This window comes from Belonocnema kinseyi, chromosome 6 (assembly GCF_010883055.1).
Source record: "Belonocnema kinseyi isolate 2016_QV_RU_SX_M_011 chromosome 6, B_treatae_v1, whole genome shotgun sequence".
NCBI lineage: Eukaryota > Metazoa > Arthropoda > Insecta > Hymenoptera > Cynipidae > Belonocnema > Belonocnema kinseyi.
Genome location: NC_046662.1, coordinates 20,673,712 through 20,689,914, shown reverse-complemented (window position 1 = coordinate 20,689,914; position 16,203 = coordinate 20,673,712). Strand labels below are relative to the sequence as shown.

The window sequence follows — 16,203 nt, the reverse complement described above, 5'->3', positions numbered from 1 at the left end:
TATCAATTTTATGTCGTCAGTATTAATACCTTTTTCTTGATTTCGATATTTTAATTATAACCAGGGTGTCTACTTAAATCCTGGAAAAAATGGCCTGAAAATTCCAGAATTTCGTTTTCAGGTACCTTAGGTGTTTTTAGGGTATACTTTTTCATAGTACGGAGCCTTTCAAATATAAAAAAGGTTTTTTCAATTTTTAGAAAATCTATAATGTTTTAATTTATAAAACTTTGACCAATTATATTACAAAATATTCTTGAATATATTAGCACCATCGATTAATGAAAGAATTAAATAATACTAAAAACATAATTATTCAAGTTTTTATTTTATCTTATATTTACAAACAATATTTTCTACTAAAAAATATTAATTTTCAACTAAAAGTGGAATAGTTAAATTTTCAGCTGACGAAATTAATTTTTAACCAAACTGATGAATTTTCAACCAAACTGACGAATTTTCAACTATAAAGATGTATTTTCAACTGGAATAGTTGAATTTAAAACTACAAAAAAAAAGAATTTTTAACTAAAATGTTGAATCTTTATCTGGAATAGCTGAATTTTTAGATTGAAAGATTAATTTCTACCAAAAAAGACGAAATTTTAACAAAATAAATGAATTTTCAACTACAAAATATAAATTGCCGAACAAAAATTGAATAGTTACATTTTCAGTTAAAAATTTTTTTTCAACCAAAGAAATTAATTTTCAAATGAAACAGCGGTATATCAACAAAATACATTAATTCTTAACTAAAAAATGAAAATTGCCTATTAAAATCACAATTGTATTCAACCAGATTTTAGCAAGGCTAACTTCAGGCAGCCGTACCAGCCATAGTTGCGATTGAATAAAACTTTTTTTTAATTTCTAATAGTATTTGATATCAATATTTATGTGTAAAAAGTTTGAATCAATAAAATAATTATTAATATGAAAAATATTCTTTAAAAAAAAATTAAAGTTCCTGTACTATAACCCCTTAAATTAAAATTAATAAGTTTCTACTGGAATAGCTGAAATTATAAACAAAAAAGATGAATTTTTAACCAAAAAAATGAATCTTTAACTGAAATAATTGAACTTTCAACTGAAATAATGAAACATTCAATTGGAATAATTATATTTTCAGTTTACAAAAAAAAATTTCTACCTAAAACAAAACTATTTTTCATAAACATAGTTACATTTCAAACAAAAGCGATTATTTTTAACTAAAATTATGAATCTTGAACTGAAATAGTTTAATTAAAAACACAAAGATGAACTTTCTACTAAAATTATGAATCTTCAACTTAAAAAAGTGAATTTTCAACAAAAAGATGAATTTTCAAACAAAAATTGAACAGTTACAATTTTAGTTAAAAATAAGAATGTTGAACCAATGAGATAAATTTTCAACCACGACAATGCAATATCCAATTAGAATCATTAAATTCACGGTTAAAAAAAATGAATTTTCAACGAAATAGCTCATTTGTCAATCAGAGTTAAATTTTCAATAAAAATTATGAATCTTCAAACAAAGAAATTAATGTGTAACAAAAGAGTTTGACTTTCGATCAAAAAATATTTTTAATTTTTATGAAAAACAATCAAATTCAACCAAAAAAGATAACTTTTTCACAGGAGTAGAATTTTCATCTAAGAAATATATGTCGAAAAAAATTGCAACAAAATAAAAGAATTTTCTAGCAGATACTTGAATTTTCAACTAAAAATGATCAGTTTTCAACGAAAAATTGAATTTCTCTGGTTAAATTTTTAGTTAATAAATTAATTTTTTTCAAATAATAATTTTCAACGAAATAGTTAAATACATAACATAAAGGTACTTTCATAAATAAAGAATCATTGTTATCCAATTTTATTTTGCAATTTAAACAAGAATTAAGCACACTCTAAAAAAAATCCGTGATTTAAACAAAAAATCCCTAACATTTCCAGGTTTATAAAAATTCCCTGAAAACTTCAGGTTTTCCGTGTTTTCCAGATAGGATTAACACCCTGAATAATTAATAAAATTCTATACTGTAGGTATTCGTACATTTTACTTAATTTCGATATTTTAATGATCACTTTATTAGAATCAAGTTTGGTTTGATTAAGATCATATTTACTTTGTGAACACAGCGATCTTCCACAGGCAACTTCGTGTATTCAGTATCTTCTTCCATTTTTCAGATCCTGAAAAAGCAATTTATTTAATTATTTCTTTACACAGCCCTGCCAGTGAAATTCTACTTTGAAAAGTGTCAAAATTTGCCAAAACTTATTTAATTATTAACTCTTCATTTAGAATATTATTTCATTCCTAATCTTAAAATTATTAAATTTGTTTGTAATGCCTTTAGTTTGAAATTGTTTAATTATCTAGGAACTTAATTTGGAAGAATTCCGAAAATAGAAAAAAAATTGCACAACATTTGCAAAAGCGGAAAAAGTGACTCACTGGCAGGCTCTCAATCTAGGAAATAATTAGTTATCAAAAATGAAACTGGTTAAGATCCAAACTTCATTTTAATAACAAATTGTTAAGTCTTATAACGCTAATATTTTTTTAACACCCCAGCTAGAAACAGAATGAAAACAGATAAAAAATGACCTCATTTATTAGCTAAATTGTTATAAATAAGTGCTTTATATCGACAATGACACTTAATAATTTCTCTAAAATAAAGACAACTAAACAATTGAAAGTACTAAAAGAAGAGAAATATTTTTAATAAACTAAACAAAACTAAATAATCGATAATAAAAAGCGAAAAATAAAAAAAGCATTAAAATCACGTCCAAAATTCTAAGTTTATACGAAAATGTACACACAAAAATAGTGAACCTCCTGTCAGCATAACCTTAACTTTATATTCAAGATCAAGACTAACCGCTTATCCCTTTCCCCTCTGAATCATGTTATTAGCGCGAAAATGAAGCTGATGATACCAAATATGTCAATGATATGTATGTCAATGATAACATCGAATTTGGACACAGAAAGTCAAGCCAAACTATATCGACACGATTTGCAAGACCAAACTACGCATTTCTCATTTCTGCACCTCACTGCCGGATATTCGGGTGAAAAATAATTCTGATGCTAGAGATTAAAAAAAGGGTTAAAGTAACCGACTACGCCGTATAGTAGCATCTTCAACGAGAGGAAAATCAACGCTTCGGATGTTGTTCATTAACGGGAGGAAAATAGTAATTAAAAAAAGACACTTGCCTTCAATTAAACAACGACACTTGAATCGATACCTAAAAACTAGCACTAGCACTCAGATCTACCGTATTATTAAAATAAACCCAATATTTTGCAATCACCCATAACGATCTTTCGTCGCCATTAATTCTACATTTCAAATATACTGTTCACCATGTATGACAAAAATTGAATTGATTGTCGCAAGCCACTTGTTCCGAGTCCTCAATGTGAATCAATGTAAGTTTCAAACTTTATATCAACAGATAGCGCTTGTATCGCACTTTTACGTGGTTTAAAAAACTGACCAATCCGTGGTTAACATTTCTGGGGATTTCTGGTGACATAATGGATTCAGGAGAAAGAACAAATCAAATGAGAAAGTTTATAACTCAGAGTGCGCGCCAGTGGGGTCAGAACGCGAATATCTCTGGCATGCGTAGCAGTTATTCCTGTGCATTTTTAGGTTATGTCACGTCTTGTATCTAATTTAAAAATACACAGGATCACTACTGCGCATGCCAGAGGTGTGCACAGTCTGGTCAGATCCGAGTTCTGCGAAAATTCAAATTTAATAAATGAAAAATCGTTTTTTAATATAAATTATTAATAAAAGTTTATAGTTCATTTGTAAAATAAAATAAAAGGGTAAGTTATTCAGTTTAAATAGGAAAATGTAATATTTTAATTACTGGTTACATTTTCTTGCTTAGTTCTGAATGTTACATGACACTCACACATCACATTATATTCTAATGAAAAAATTCAAAGTACATGTTTTGACAATGTTTTTTATTTTTCCCAAATATTAGAATTTTTAACTAATAAAAATAAGTCTGGAAATATTTAATGTTCTAATGAAAAAAGATTAATTTTCTACTAAAAGAAAACGGATTTACAACAAATTTTTATAATTTTCACTTTTCATTTTTCGCAGAAAAAATCTCTTACATCGCTGCTGTTTTCAATTTAGAAAAAAAGTCAATAATCTTTAAATATATAGTTTTTTTAAAAATAAAAATGTGTTAAATAAAATAATGGTTTTAAAGATTTTAACCAAAGAAAAATTTACTTTCAAAATTGGAGACACAGTTGTAGATAATCAGGGATGCTAAAAAATCAAAATTTCGGAATTCCCTGACAAAATTTTTGGATTTTCCTGACCATTCTGAATTTTTCGTTTAGGTATTACAACAACCTTACATCTGATCAAAAATGTTTATGCAAATAAAATTTTATTCCTAAATTTATTGACACTTGAATTTTTAACCCAAAATGAATTTTATACCAAAAAAAAAATCAACTAAAAAGATGAATTTTCAACCAAAAATATAAAAGTTAAATTTTTAGTTAAGAAAAATAATGTTCATCCAAGAGATGAATTTTGATCTAAAATGATGGGATGATAGGAAAATTTTTATAAAAGAAAAAAGAAAATTTCAACAAAGAAGATTACTTTTCTAACATGAAGGAATAATTTTTAATAAATTACATAAATTTTGAATATTATATTTACACTTTCAACCAAAAAGATGAATCAGTCACCAAGAAGATTAATATTCCAGAACAAAAGATGTATTTTCAACAAAATAGTTTAATTTTAAACAAACGCATTTTTTCAACAAAATTTATAAATTTTCAACTAAAAAGATACATTTTTAACTAAAAATATAATAATTAAATTTTCAGTTAGAAAAATAAATTTTAAAACCAAATTTCAACATAATGGATACATTTTTAATTAAAGAAATAAATTTTTCAACGAAAAACTGAAATTTAAGCCAATGAGATCACTTAAAAAAATAAATCAACAAAATAGGTTAACAAACAAAAATTAATATTTAATTTTTAAACCTAAAATATTAAATTTTTATCGTAGAAGATAAAATTTGAACCAAGAAGAATAAGTTTCTGCAAAAAAGATTAATCTTTAACAACAACAAAAATACAAAAATGAATTTTCAACCAATCATTTAAATGTTGAATTTTAATTTAATTTGAATTTAATTTAAGTTGAATTTTCAATCCAAATAAGGCGAGTTTTTAACGACATAAATGAATTTCCAACTAAAAACGTAAATTTTTGCGCAACAATGGTATGTAAATTTTCGGTAAAAAAAATTAATTGTCAACTAAAAAAAAAACAATTTTTAACAAAATAATTAAATTTTAAATCAAGCAGTTGAGTTTTCAACCCGAGATGAATTTTCTACAAACAAATTTTGTTTACAAAATTTAAAACTTTAAAAAATATAATAGTAAAATTTCCATAAAAAAATTAATTTCAACGAAATAGTTCAATTTTCAATCTAGAAGATTAAATTTTTATCAGAGAAGATAAAATGTTAACCAAGAAAATTAATTTTCTAGCAAACAAGATTAATTTTTCACAAAATAAATTAATTTTCAATCAACCGTTTGAATTTCTAAAGGGGTTTTCAACATTATTGTTACATTTTTAGTGAAAAATATGAACTAGTCACCAAGAAGAATAATATTCTATCACAAAAGACAACCTTTCAAATAAATAGTTCAATTTTCAATTGCAGAAGATAAATTTTCCCCCGAAAAAAAGGATTTTTAACAAAATAGTTAAATTGTCAACAACAAAAAAGGGTTTTCAACTAAAATGATGAAATATAAACTAAAAAAATGAATTTTTTATAAAGTAGCTTTGTGAAAATTGATTTTTTTAAGTATTTTGAAACAAATCGTATCCACTTTCTTCATTTTGAACTTTTTTACATTTTTCGATGGATTATCAAAATTTTGATTACAATTCACCGGACTATGAAAAAAAATTTGAATATCTGTTGTTTAATTTCTTCTAAAAAACAACATATTTTGTCGCTAAGAGATTTACTATTTCGCTCAGAGATAGCCTGATTTAAAATGGATTTGATAAATTTCAAAATTGTAAAGGTAGCAATTCCAAAGAATGTAATCTCAACCTGTTTAAAAATTGACGGTAAATTTAATTTCAAATAAAAATTGAATGGCACTAAAAAATATATATATTTTAACTTGATAAAATTACATTCAAATTCAAAGTTGCTTCAATTTTCAGTCCATTTATCAATTACTTTCTATAAAAAAATACATCAGGAAAAGATGATTATGAGATAAGAAATAAGCGATCAAAAATTTAATTACAAAATTAATTACAAAATTAATTACAAAATTAACTATTGCTTTATTCAATTCTCGGACTTAAAATACGTCTCTTATCACTAAATCATGATTCAAAATTAATCTACTTATTTCTTCGTTCCGTCCTCGTAATTGTCGACATTCCGTCAACAAATTTAGTCGTAAAAAGAACATTTGCATTATTGAACATGCCGTCTTTCAAGGAAACGACTATAAATTGTGAGTGCTTGAAATGCCTTTTGAGCATCGTTCCTATATTTTCAGTATGCGAAAGATCCAAAGCGGCATCAACTTCGTCCAAAATGTACAGAGGCGCAGGCTTAAACAAAAGCATCGCTAAAATCAAAGATAAGGCAACAAGAGATCTCTGACCTCCTGAAAGTTCACCCAGCGACTCTTTCCATACTCCCGAAAAACCAATTTTTACTTCCAAACCCTCCATGACGGTTTGATTCTCGGGCGGTTGTAATTTCGCATCTGCTCCAGGCAACAAACTGCTGAATATCGAACCAAAATCTTTGTTTACCTGCAAAATAAACCATTTCGTCAATCCAAGTTTTCGAGTTTCACTCGATAGATCGGTTACGTTTTTAATGTATTTGAACTAGAGGCCTTGGGCACAGTTTATAGATCGAAAAGTGTAAATAGTGTCATCAATTAAAAAAAGAATAGTGCCATAAAATTGTTCAAGTAGTAAAATGAACTTCTACGTTTATTTAAAATATTACCCTTTAGTCTATCAGTCATCAAAATTCCTATTTATTTTTCCCAGGCCCAACGAAGATAATCCAACTATTTTTGGATGAAAGTTCATTCTTTTCGGTTGAAAAGTCTCATATTAAATATTTGGTTCAAAACTGAAATATTTTTGTTGAAAACTCAACTGTTTTGTTGAACATTCGTCTTTTTTGCTTAAAATAGAACAATTTGATTGAAATTTCTTTGTTGAAAACAAAGTTATTTTCAATTGCATTAAATGTGATAAGAAATTTGAGATATTTCCAGTGATTGGATACATTTTTCTTCCAAAAATGTCTAAATTTCCGGTGAAAAAAAACTCCTGATCTCTTACCTGTTCCCAAGCCTGATGCAGAGTTTCTTTCTTCTTCTCATCCAGATGTTTAATTGTTTCTAAGATTTTTCTCTTATCGTTCTCCACGATTCGCTTTTTCTTCAAGGTCTCATTGTACTGTTCCTCTTCTTTGTTCAAGAGATTCATCGCTCGGGTGTTTACGTTTCGACTCAATCGCTCACGAACCGATTCAAGCTGGTGCATTTTCTGTCCCATTTTCTCGGGATCGTTCACTTGGAAGTCGTACATTCCTCCTGCAATTAAGAAAATTGAGTAATAATTAAATAAGTTCTTTAAAAATCTAATAGATATTTTAGACTTATTAAATTAGGGTATCTAGTGATCCTCAGGAACAAAATTCAAGGCATTTCCAGGTTTTCCAGGTCAACAAACTAAGTTTTCTAACTTTAGTTTTCTGTAAATCAAATAGAGAAATAACTGTTTGCTATAGATGCATTGTTTTCTCAAAGAATTTCTGTTCTTAACCCTAACTGATGATATACTTCAAAATAAAATTTAGAAGTTACTAGAAAAAGTTAGTTAATTCATTTCAAAATCGTTTAGGTCTTTGTGAAAGCTTCTAGAATCATTGAAATTTTATAAGCTCTTAAAATCGTTTAAAATCTAAAATCTTCTAAAAATTGGTGAAATCCTTTTAATCATACTGGTATCTTTGAAAACCTTTTGAAAACATAATCTTTGAAAACCTTTTGAATAAATAATCTTTGATATCCTTGAAATCATTCTGAAATCGTTGTGAAGTCCTTTTGAAAACGTTTAAAATTTTCAAAAGCTTTATGAAATCTCTTAAAATCGTTTGGAAACTTTGAAATAGGATGTACACGCCTTTGTAAAATCTGTTGAATTTTTGTGAAATGTTTGAATTCCTTGAAATCTTTGTGAGATCTTTGAAATATTTATGAAATCTTTTGAAACTGTTTGAAATCGTTTGAAATCTAATGTGCATACAACGTCTTAGTGAAATCTTTGTAAAATATTTGAAATCTGGTGTACATCGCCTCTGAGGAATCCTGAAAATCTTTGTGAAATCTTTTAAATTCTTTAAATATTTTTAAATCTGTTTAAGCCTTGCCTTGTGAAATATTCTAAATCGCTTGAAACCGTTTAAAATATTTTGAATTTATATTATTGAAATCTTTTGAAATATTTTTTAATTTTTTGAAATCTTTTGAAATATTAATAATTTTTGTGAAGTATTTTGAAACCGTTTACAATCTTAGAAATTTTTGTGAAATTGTTTGAAACCTTTAAAATCTGATGTACAAGCCGTTATAAAATCTGTTGAATGTTCTCCAAATTTTTTAAGTCTTTTTGAGATTTTGGAAATCCTTTTGAAACCTGTCAAAATCTTTCAAGAAACTTTAAAAAAATTTTAATTCTTGATATCTTTTCAAATCTGTTGAAACCTTGTGAAATATTCTAAAGCGCTTGAAACCGTTTAAAATATTTTGAACTGATATCCTTGAAATCATTTAAAATATTTTAAAATATTTTGCAATCTTTTGGAGATTCAATTTTGGGAGATCTTTGAAATATTTATGAAATCTTCTACGATACTTTGAAACTTTTCGAAACGTTTGAAACATTTTGAAATTTTTGAAATCTTTCGAAACCTTTGAAATCTTTTGTAACTTTTGAAATATTTTCTAAATATTTTCAAATTTAAAACATGTTAAAACCTTTTGAAATTGTTTTAAAACTTTTGAAATCTTTTGAAATATAAACATTTTTAAGTCTTTTTAAGCCGTTAGCAACCTTAGAAATTTTTTGAAACCTTTAAAATCTAATGCACAAGCCGTTGTGAAATCTGTTGAATTTTCTCGACATTTCCTAAATCTTTGTAAGATTTTGGAAATCCTTTTGAAATCTTTCATAATCTTTTGAGAAAATTTTTGAAATCATTTGAATTCTAATATACATACAAAGCCTTAGTGAAATCTTCGAAATCTTATGTACATTGCCTCTGTGGAATCCTTGAAATCTTTGAAATTTCTGAAATCTTTTCAAATCTGTTGAAACCTTATAAAATATTCTTAATCGTCTGAAACCGTTTAAAATATTTTGATTTGATATCCTTGAAATCTTTTTTAATCTTTTAAAATATTTTTATATCTTTTGAAATTGTTGATAAATTTTTGAAATCTTTGTGGAGACCTTTGAAGCCGTTTGAACCCCTTGAAATTTGTGTGAGATCTCTGAAATATTTATGAAATCTTCTACGATATTTTGAAACTTTTCAAAATATTTGAAACATTTTGAAATTTTTGAAACTTTTGAAATATTTTGAAATTTGAAATATTTTAAAACCTTTTCAAACCGTTTGAAATTATTTTAAAAATTTTGAAATACTTGAAATCTTTATGAAATCTTTCTGAAGCCATTTCAAATTCTTGAAATCTAGGTGGGATTTTGAAATCTCTGTTAAATCTTTTACAATTTTTGAAATCTGTTGAAATTTAAAATATTTTAATAACTTTTGGAATCGTTTTCAATCTTTTGAAATTTTTTGAAATATTAACATTTTTTGTGAAGTCTTTTGAAACCGTTTGCAATCTTAGAAACTTTTATGAAATTTTTGGAAACCTTTAAAATCTGATATACAAGCCGTTGTGAAATCTGTTGAATTTTCTAAAAAAATTGAAGTCTTTATGAGATTTCGGAAATCCTTTTGAAACCTTTCAAAATCTTTTAAGAAACTTTTTAATAACTTTAAAATTCTTGGAATCATTTCAAATCTGTTGAAACCTTGTGAAATATTCTAAATCTCTTGAAACCGTTTAAAATATTTTGAATTGATATCCTTGAAATCTTTTTAAATCTTTTTAAATTGTTGAAATCATTCTAAAATCTTTGTGGAGTCCCTTGAAGCTATTTGAACCCCTTGAAATCTTTGAAATATTGATGAAATCTTCTACGATATTTTCAAACCTTTCGAAATATTTGAAATATTTTGAAATTTTTGAAATCTTTTAAAATTTTAAATATTTTAAAACCCTTACAAACCCTTTGAAAATTTTTAAAATCTTTTTAAATACTAGAAATTTTTATAAAATTTTTCTGAAGCCGTTTCAAATTCTTGAAATCTAGGTGGGATCTTCAAAATATTTGTGAAATCTTCTAAAATCTTTTTAAACTTTTTGAAATCTTTGACAAATCTTTCGAAATTTTTGTGAGATTTTGGAAATCCTTTTGAAATCTTTTAAAATCTTTTTGAAATCTTTAGAAATAATTTTTAATCTTTTGAAATTTTTTGAAATCATTTGATTTTTTTAATTCTTGTGTAATCTTTGATATCCTTGAAACCTTCGAAATCTTTGTTAAATCTGCTGAATTTTTTGTGAAATCTTTGGAATCCTTGAAAATCATTGTGAGGTCTTTGAAATATTTGTGATACCTTCTAAAATCTTTTGAAATTATTGGAATCTTTTGAAAACATTTGAAATATTTAAAATCTTTGTGAAATCTTCTAACATGTTTTTCAACCTTTTGTAGCCTATTGAATCTATTTGAAATCTTCAAAATCCTTGAAGTTTTGAAAATCTTTGTCCAGGTCTCCTTTTTTACATCAAATAACCATTTGTTATACACATAAAAGATGAAAAATTTAATTTTTATTGCCCTACAATTTTTAAGGATAGTAGAATCATAAATAAATGAATTCTTAATTTTTTGTGAACATAATTTGTCTGTGAAATCTTTGGGAATATTTTTAAATCTTTATAAAGTATTTGAAATTATTGAAATTTTTTAAATCTTTGTACAATTTTTTTAAAAGCTTGATGAAATCTGTGTAAAATGTTTAAGTATACTGCTTTTGTGAAAACTGTTGTGTTTCTTTGAAATCATTGAAATCTTTTGTAATTTTCTAACATTTCTTGAAAGCTTTTGAAATTGTTTAAAATCTTTGAAATATCCTGAAATCTACATTTTTGTATTTTTTGAATTCTTGAAATAATTAAAAACCCTTATAAATTATTAGAAATACTTGTGAAGTCTTTCCTACATCTTTTATATTTATTTTAAATCACAGGAATATTTGAAACTTTTGTGAAATACTTTGAAATTTTCTACAAAAATGTGAACTCGTTTAAAATCTTGGAAATGTTTAAAAATCCTTATGGATTCTTCTATATATTTTGTAACATTAAAATAATTGAAATATTGTGAAATCTTCTAACAAAATTGTGAATCACTGCAAATCTTTGAAATGCTCTGAAATCTTAGAAATCTTTAGAATCCTTGAAATCTTCTGAAAGTTTTAAAATCTTTGTGAAATGTTCTGAAGTCTTTTTCAATACTTGACATGTTTCTGAAATGTTTCTGAAATCCTTTCAAATCGTTGACAATATTTAAAATATATATTAAAATCCTGATGAAATCTTTGGGAATATTTTTTAATATTTTGCAATCTAGACTTCTGTTATGCCATCAAAAGTGAAGTGATCAACCCCTCTAAAATTTTAACCCTGAAACTGAATTAACATCCATATTTTGAACCAAGAATATTTATAATTATAAAAATTATAAAATTTTTATAATTGAATATCACAAAAAAAATTGTATAATGTAACATTCTTTAAAATACTGTTCAGTTTTCAATAAAAGGAAATGTTTTATAAGCACAGCTTTAACAAAAAAATTAATTCAAGGAGAATTCCAGGTTTTTAAGGTTTTTAAAGGTCGCTAAACATCCAGATTAAATATCTAAATACAAATGATAAAGCACCTGCTTCTCCGAAGTAGGCTTTGTCCTGTTCAATCCACTCGTACTTTTTCGTCATCTCCGTCACTCGGTGTTTACAATCATCAGCGTTGGTCTTAATCGCACTTATTTCATGATTAAGCTTCTTTATCTCCAGCTCCGCATCCCTCGCCTGTTTGATAATTTCCTCCTTCTTGTGCAACAATTTCTGAATATCCTTGTTCTTCTGATTTATAATATTCTTCTGCTTCTTCAGTTCTTCCTGCACTTCCCCAACTTCAGCCTTCACAGCTTTTAATTCTTCTTTCAACTCCGACTCTTTTTGCTTTAGCTCTGCTAATTTAGCTTCTGCTTTTACAAGTTGCTCTTTCCCAGCCTCGATTGTTTTCTGCAATTCCGATATCTCCAAATTCAAAGTTTCCGATTCCTGTTCTCGTTTTTGCCACTCTTTTCGACTCTCCTCCGACTTCTTTTTCAAGGCTTTCAGTTTGTTTTCAGCATCCTTCAGTTGCTTTTCACGAATATTGGCCGCGTCTTTCAACTGATTCTCGAGAACTTTCGCCTTTTGAGAACTGACTTTTGCGGTTTCTTTCGCAACCTGCATTTTCTCAGATAGTTCCTGAATTGCAGCTCGCAAAGCTTCGACCTCTTCTTTAATTTGATGATGAGTAGTTTGATGTATTCTCTGGCGAACCATTTCAACCTCATGATTTTTCAGATCGTAAGCCCGCTTCAGAGAAGCATACTTTTCGGCACTCTGGCCAATATTGGCAATATTAGCCTCGATTTCACGCAAAGTTTGCATTTTTTCTTTCAATTCTTCCTGTACAACTTTGAGCTCCTCGAGCTTGAGAAGAATTGAGCCTCCCTTGGACTTGGCACCTCCGGAAAGGGTTCCAGAAGGATCGAAAACGTCGCCATCAAGTGTCACACACTTCTTCATAATTCTCTCGTGAAACGCAACTTTTCTTGCTGTCGCCATATCCTTGCAGATGAAAATTTGACCGAATATCCAGCTCATTGCGGGTCTAGTTTCTTCTGGAAAATCTATAAGGTCTAGGGCAGGTTGAACCTTCTCACTGCCCACAAGCTTTTGAGCAAAGTCAACCGTTCTCTTGTCCATCGGTCTCCCATTTATTTTGTTTAGAGGAATGATTGTCACACGCTGTTGGAGTTGACCTCCTTGAAGAAGCTTCTTACTCGTGCTTTCTGTATCCACAATCACGTTATAGAGCTAATAAATAAAAAAAAATATCACCCATCAAATCATACTTTAAAAATAAATTCTAGGGGGAGAGAACTCATCAAGCGCAGGTGGATTTATGGCGATTAACTCAGTCAAAACAAGACTCACGCGAATTTTCAACCAAACAGGATTACTTTTTCAAAAATGATTTAATTTCCAACCAAGTAGTTAAATTTTCAACTAAAAAAGACCAATTTTAAATCAAAAGTGGAATAGTTAAAATTTCAGTTCAAAAGTTATTTTTCAACCAAACAAATACGAATTTTCAATAAAATAGTTCTGCAAAGCAAATTATTTTTTCACCAAAAGAAGTGAATTCTCGACGATGAATGTAACAGTTGTTATTTCAAACAAAACAGATTTTAATTTTGAATAAAAAACAGTTAAATTCAACCGAAAAAGATTAATTTTTAACTAAATCGTTAAGCTTTCAACCAAAAAAGAATGTTCAAAGAGTGACGCCAAAATAGGTTATTTTTTCGCCTATTGTTTGGATCTCGCTAGCGACCTGGTGAAAAATGTAAAAATATGTTACAGTTATCAAATTACTCGTAATTAAAAACCAAAAAATAAAAAACAAATTTTTTATTTTTTCACCAGGTCGCTAGCGAGATCCAAAAAATAGGCAAAACAAAAGCCTATTTTGGCGTAACTCTTTGAAAATTCCTTTTTGATTGAAGGCTTAACTATTTGGTTAAAAATTCGTCTTTCGGTTGAATTCAACTGTTTTTTATTTAAAATTAAAATCTGTTTTGCTTTACATAACAACCGAGTATTAGAATTTAAAATAAAAATGATAAAATTTTAACTAAAATTTGAAAAACTTAATTTCAAAAAAACAAATTTACGAAAATATAATTAAATTTCCAGCAAAAGATTTTAATTTTCTACCAACATAGTTGAATTTTGGACCCGAAAAGACAATTCTTCAGCAAAACATTTTAATTTTCAACAACAAATAATTAATTTCGAATCAAGTATCTTAATTTTCTACGAAATAAAAGAAAACTTCAATAACATATATGAATTTGCAACTAAGATAGCAAATCTTCACAAAGAAAGAGATAGTTTTTTTTCAGTCAAAGAAATTAATATCTAGCCAAAAAGATGGACTTTCAACTAAAATGGAATAGTTAAATTTTCAGTTGAAATTTGTTTTTTAATTGAATTTCAACAATATAATTAAATTTCCAAAAAAGCAATGAGTTTTCAACCGGAAATGGCGAATTTTCAACCAAAAAATAAACTTTGAAGCAAGAATCCTAATATTATAAATAACATTAACGAAACTTAAAAAAATATATGAATGTTCAACTTAGGACGACTAATTTTCACCAAAAATGAAATCATTTCTTTTTTAGTTAAAAAAATCAATTTTTAACCAGAAAGTTGAATTTTCAACTAAAATCAAGAATCTTCAACCAGAAAAATGAATTTTTTAAAAAGTATTTTAATTTTCAACCAAAAAGTACAATTTCGAACTAAAACATAAATATTCAATTAAAAATATAATAGTTAAATTTCCAGTTGAAAAACAAAATTTCAACAATGTAGTTCAATTTTCAACAAAATAAATGAAGTTTCAACCCGAAAAGGCGAATTTGCAACCAAAAAATAAACTTTGAAGCAAGAATCTTAGTTTGAAATGCTTAAATTTTCAGTGAAAGAAATTCATTTGTAACCAAAAGATGAATTTGCAACAAAATAATTAAATTTTCAACTGAGCCTATGAATTTTGAACTAAAATCAAGAATCTTCAACCAGAAACATTAAATTAAAAAAAAAAGTTTTCAACTGAAAATAGAATAATTAAATTTTAAGTTAAAAAAATTAATTTTAAATCAACCAAAAATAAATAAATTTGCCACAATATAGTGAAATTAAAAAAAAATTCTATCAAAATAATTGAATTTTCAACCCGAAAAGGCGAATTTGCAACCAAAAAAAAAACTTTGATGCAAGAATCTTAGTTTGAAATGCTTAAATTTTCAGTGAAAGAAATTCATTTGTAACCAAAAGATGAATTTGCAACAAAATAATTAAATTTTTAACTAAGACGATGAATTTTCAACTAAAATCAAGAATCTTCAACTAGAGAAATCAAATTTAAAAAAAAATAGTTCAACTTTTGACTAAGTAGTAGATTTTTTAACTAAAAAAGATAAGTTTTCAACTGAAAATGGAATAATGAAATTTTAAGTTAAAAAAATAAATTATGAACCAACCAAAAATAAATAAATTTGCTACAATATAGTGAAATTAAAAAAAAAATTCAACCAAAATAATTGAATTTTCAACCCGAAAAGACGAATTTTCTTTGAAAATTCCTGTTTTTGGATGATAATACAACTATTTGGTGAGGAATAAATTTACTTTGTAGAAAATTCCACTGTTTTCAACTTTAGAAAATTTTTAGATTACCTAATGAAATTGTTCCGAATTACCTGAATTACAAGTTAATTACTTGGATTACCTAAATTGCTTCAAATTCTCTGAACTACAAGTGTATTGTTTCGTATTAAAATTGGATTAATTCGATTTACAAGTGGATTATATCAAAATATGCAATTTAGGGTTGCCATTTTAATCAAAGAAATGAAATCCCGGTCATTTTCCGGTTCGCAAACCTTTTTTATAGTCAATAAAATTAAAAAATTAAAATTATAAGATAAACATTTTTCCATTTGAAGTTATAAGAAATAAAGTACAAATTAAAGCACTCAAAGTGGAACTTTTTAATTTTTAACTTTTAAAATTGAAGTTTAAAAGTTTTTTAATTAAAAAATTTGGTATTCAAATGGACA

The 16,203-nt window shown here is 26.6% G+C and overlaps 2 protein-coding genes across 2 annotated transcripts in view; both read right to left on the bottom strand.

The window, feature by feature from the left end:
* The window catches only part of LOC117174070 (protein mini spindles), a 44,849-nt gene extending 41,467 nt beyond the window's left edge, over positions 1-3,382 (bottom strand). The window contains exons 1-2 of the mRNA XM_033362733.1: positions 3,233-3,382; positions 2,127-2,193 (exon numbers count right to left, since the gene is read on the bottom strand). Of these exons, the coding sequence (XP_033218624.1) occupies positions 2,127-2,183 (57 nt within the window). The 5' untranslated portion in view covers positions 2,184-2,193; positions 3,233-3,382. The remainder of the gene's footprint in view (positions 1-2,126; positions 2,194-3,232) is intronic.
* A 2,956-nt stretch (positions 3,383-6,338) lies between these two features.
* Positions 6,339-16,203, bottom strand: part of LOC117174218 (structural maintenance of chromosomes protein 2) — a 25,701-nt gene continuing 15,836 nt past the window's right edge. Inside the window, exons 5-7 of the mRNA XM_033363088.1 lie at positions 12,178-13,387; positions 7,431-7,684; positions 6,339-6,884 (exon numbers count right to left, since the gene is read on the bottom strand). Coding sequence (XP_033218979.1) covers positions 6,462-6,884; positions 7,431-7,684; positions 12,178-13,387 — 1,887 coding nt within the window. The 3' untranslated portion in view covers positions 6,339-6,461. The remainder of the gene's footprint in view (positions 6,885-7,430; positions 7,685-12,177; positions 13,388-16,203) is intronic.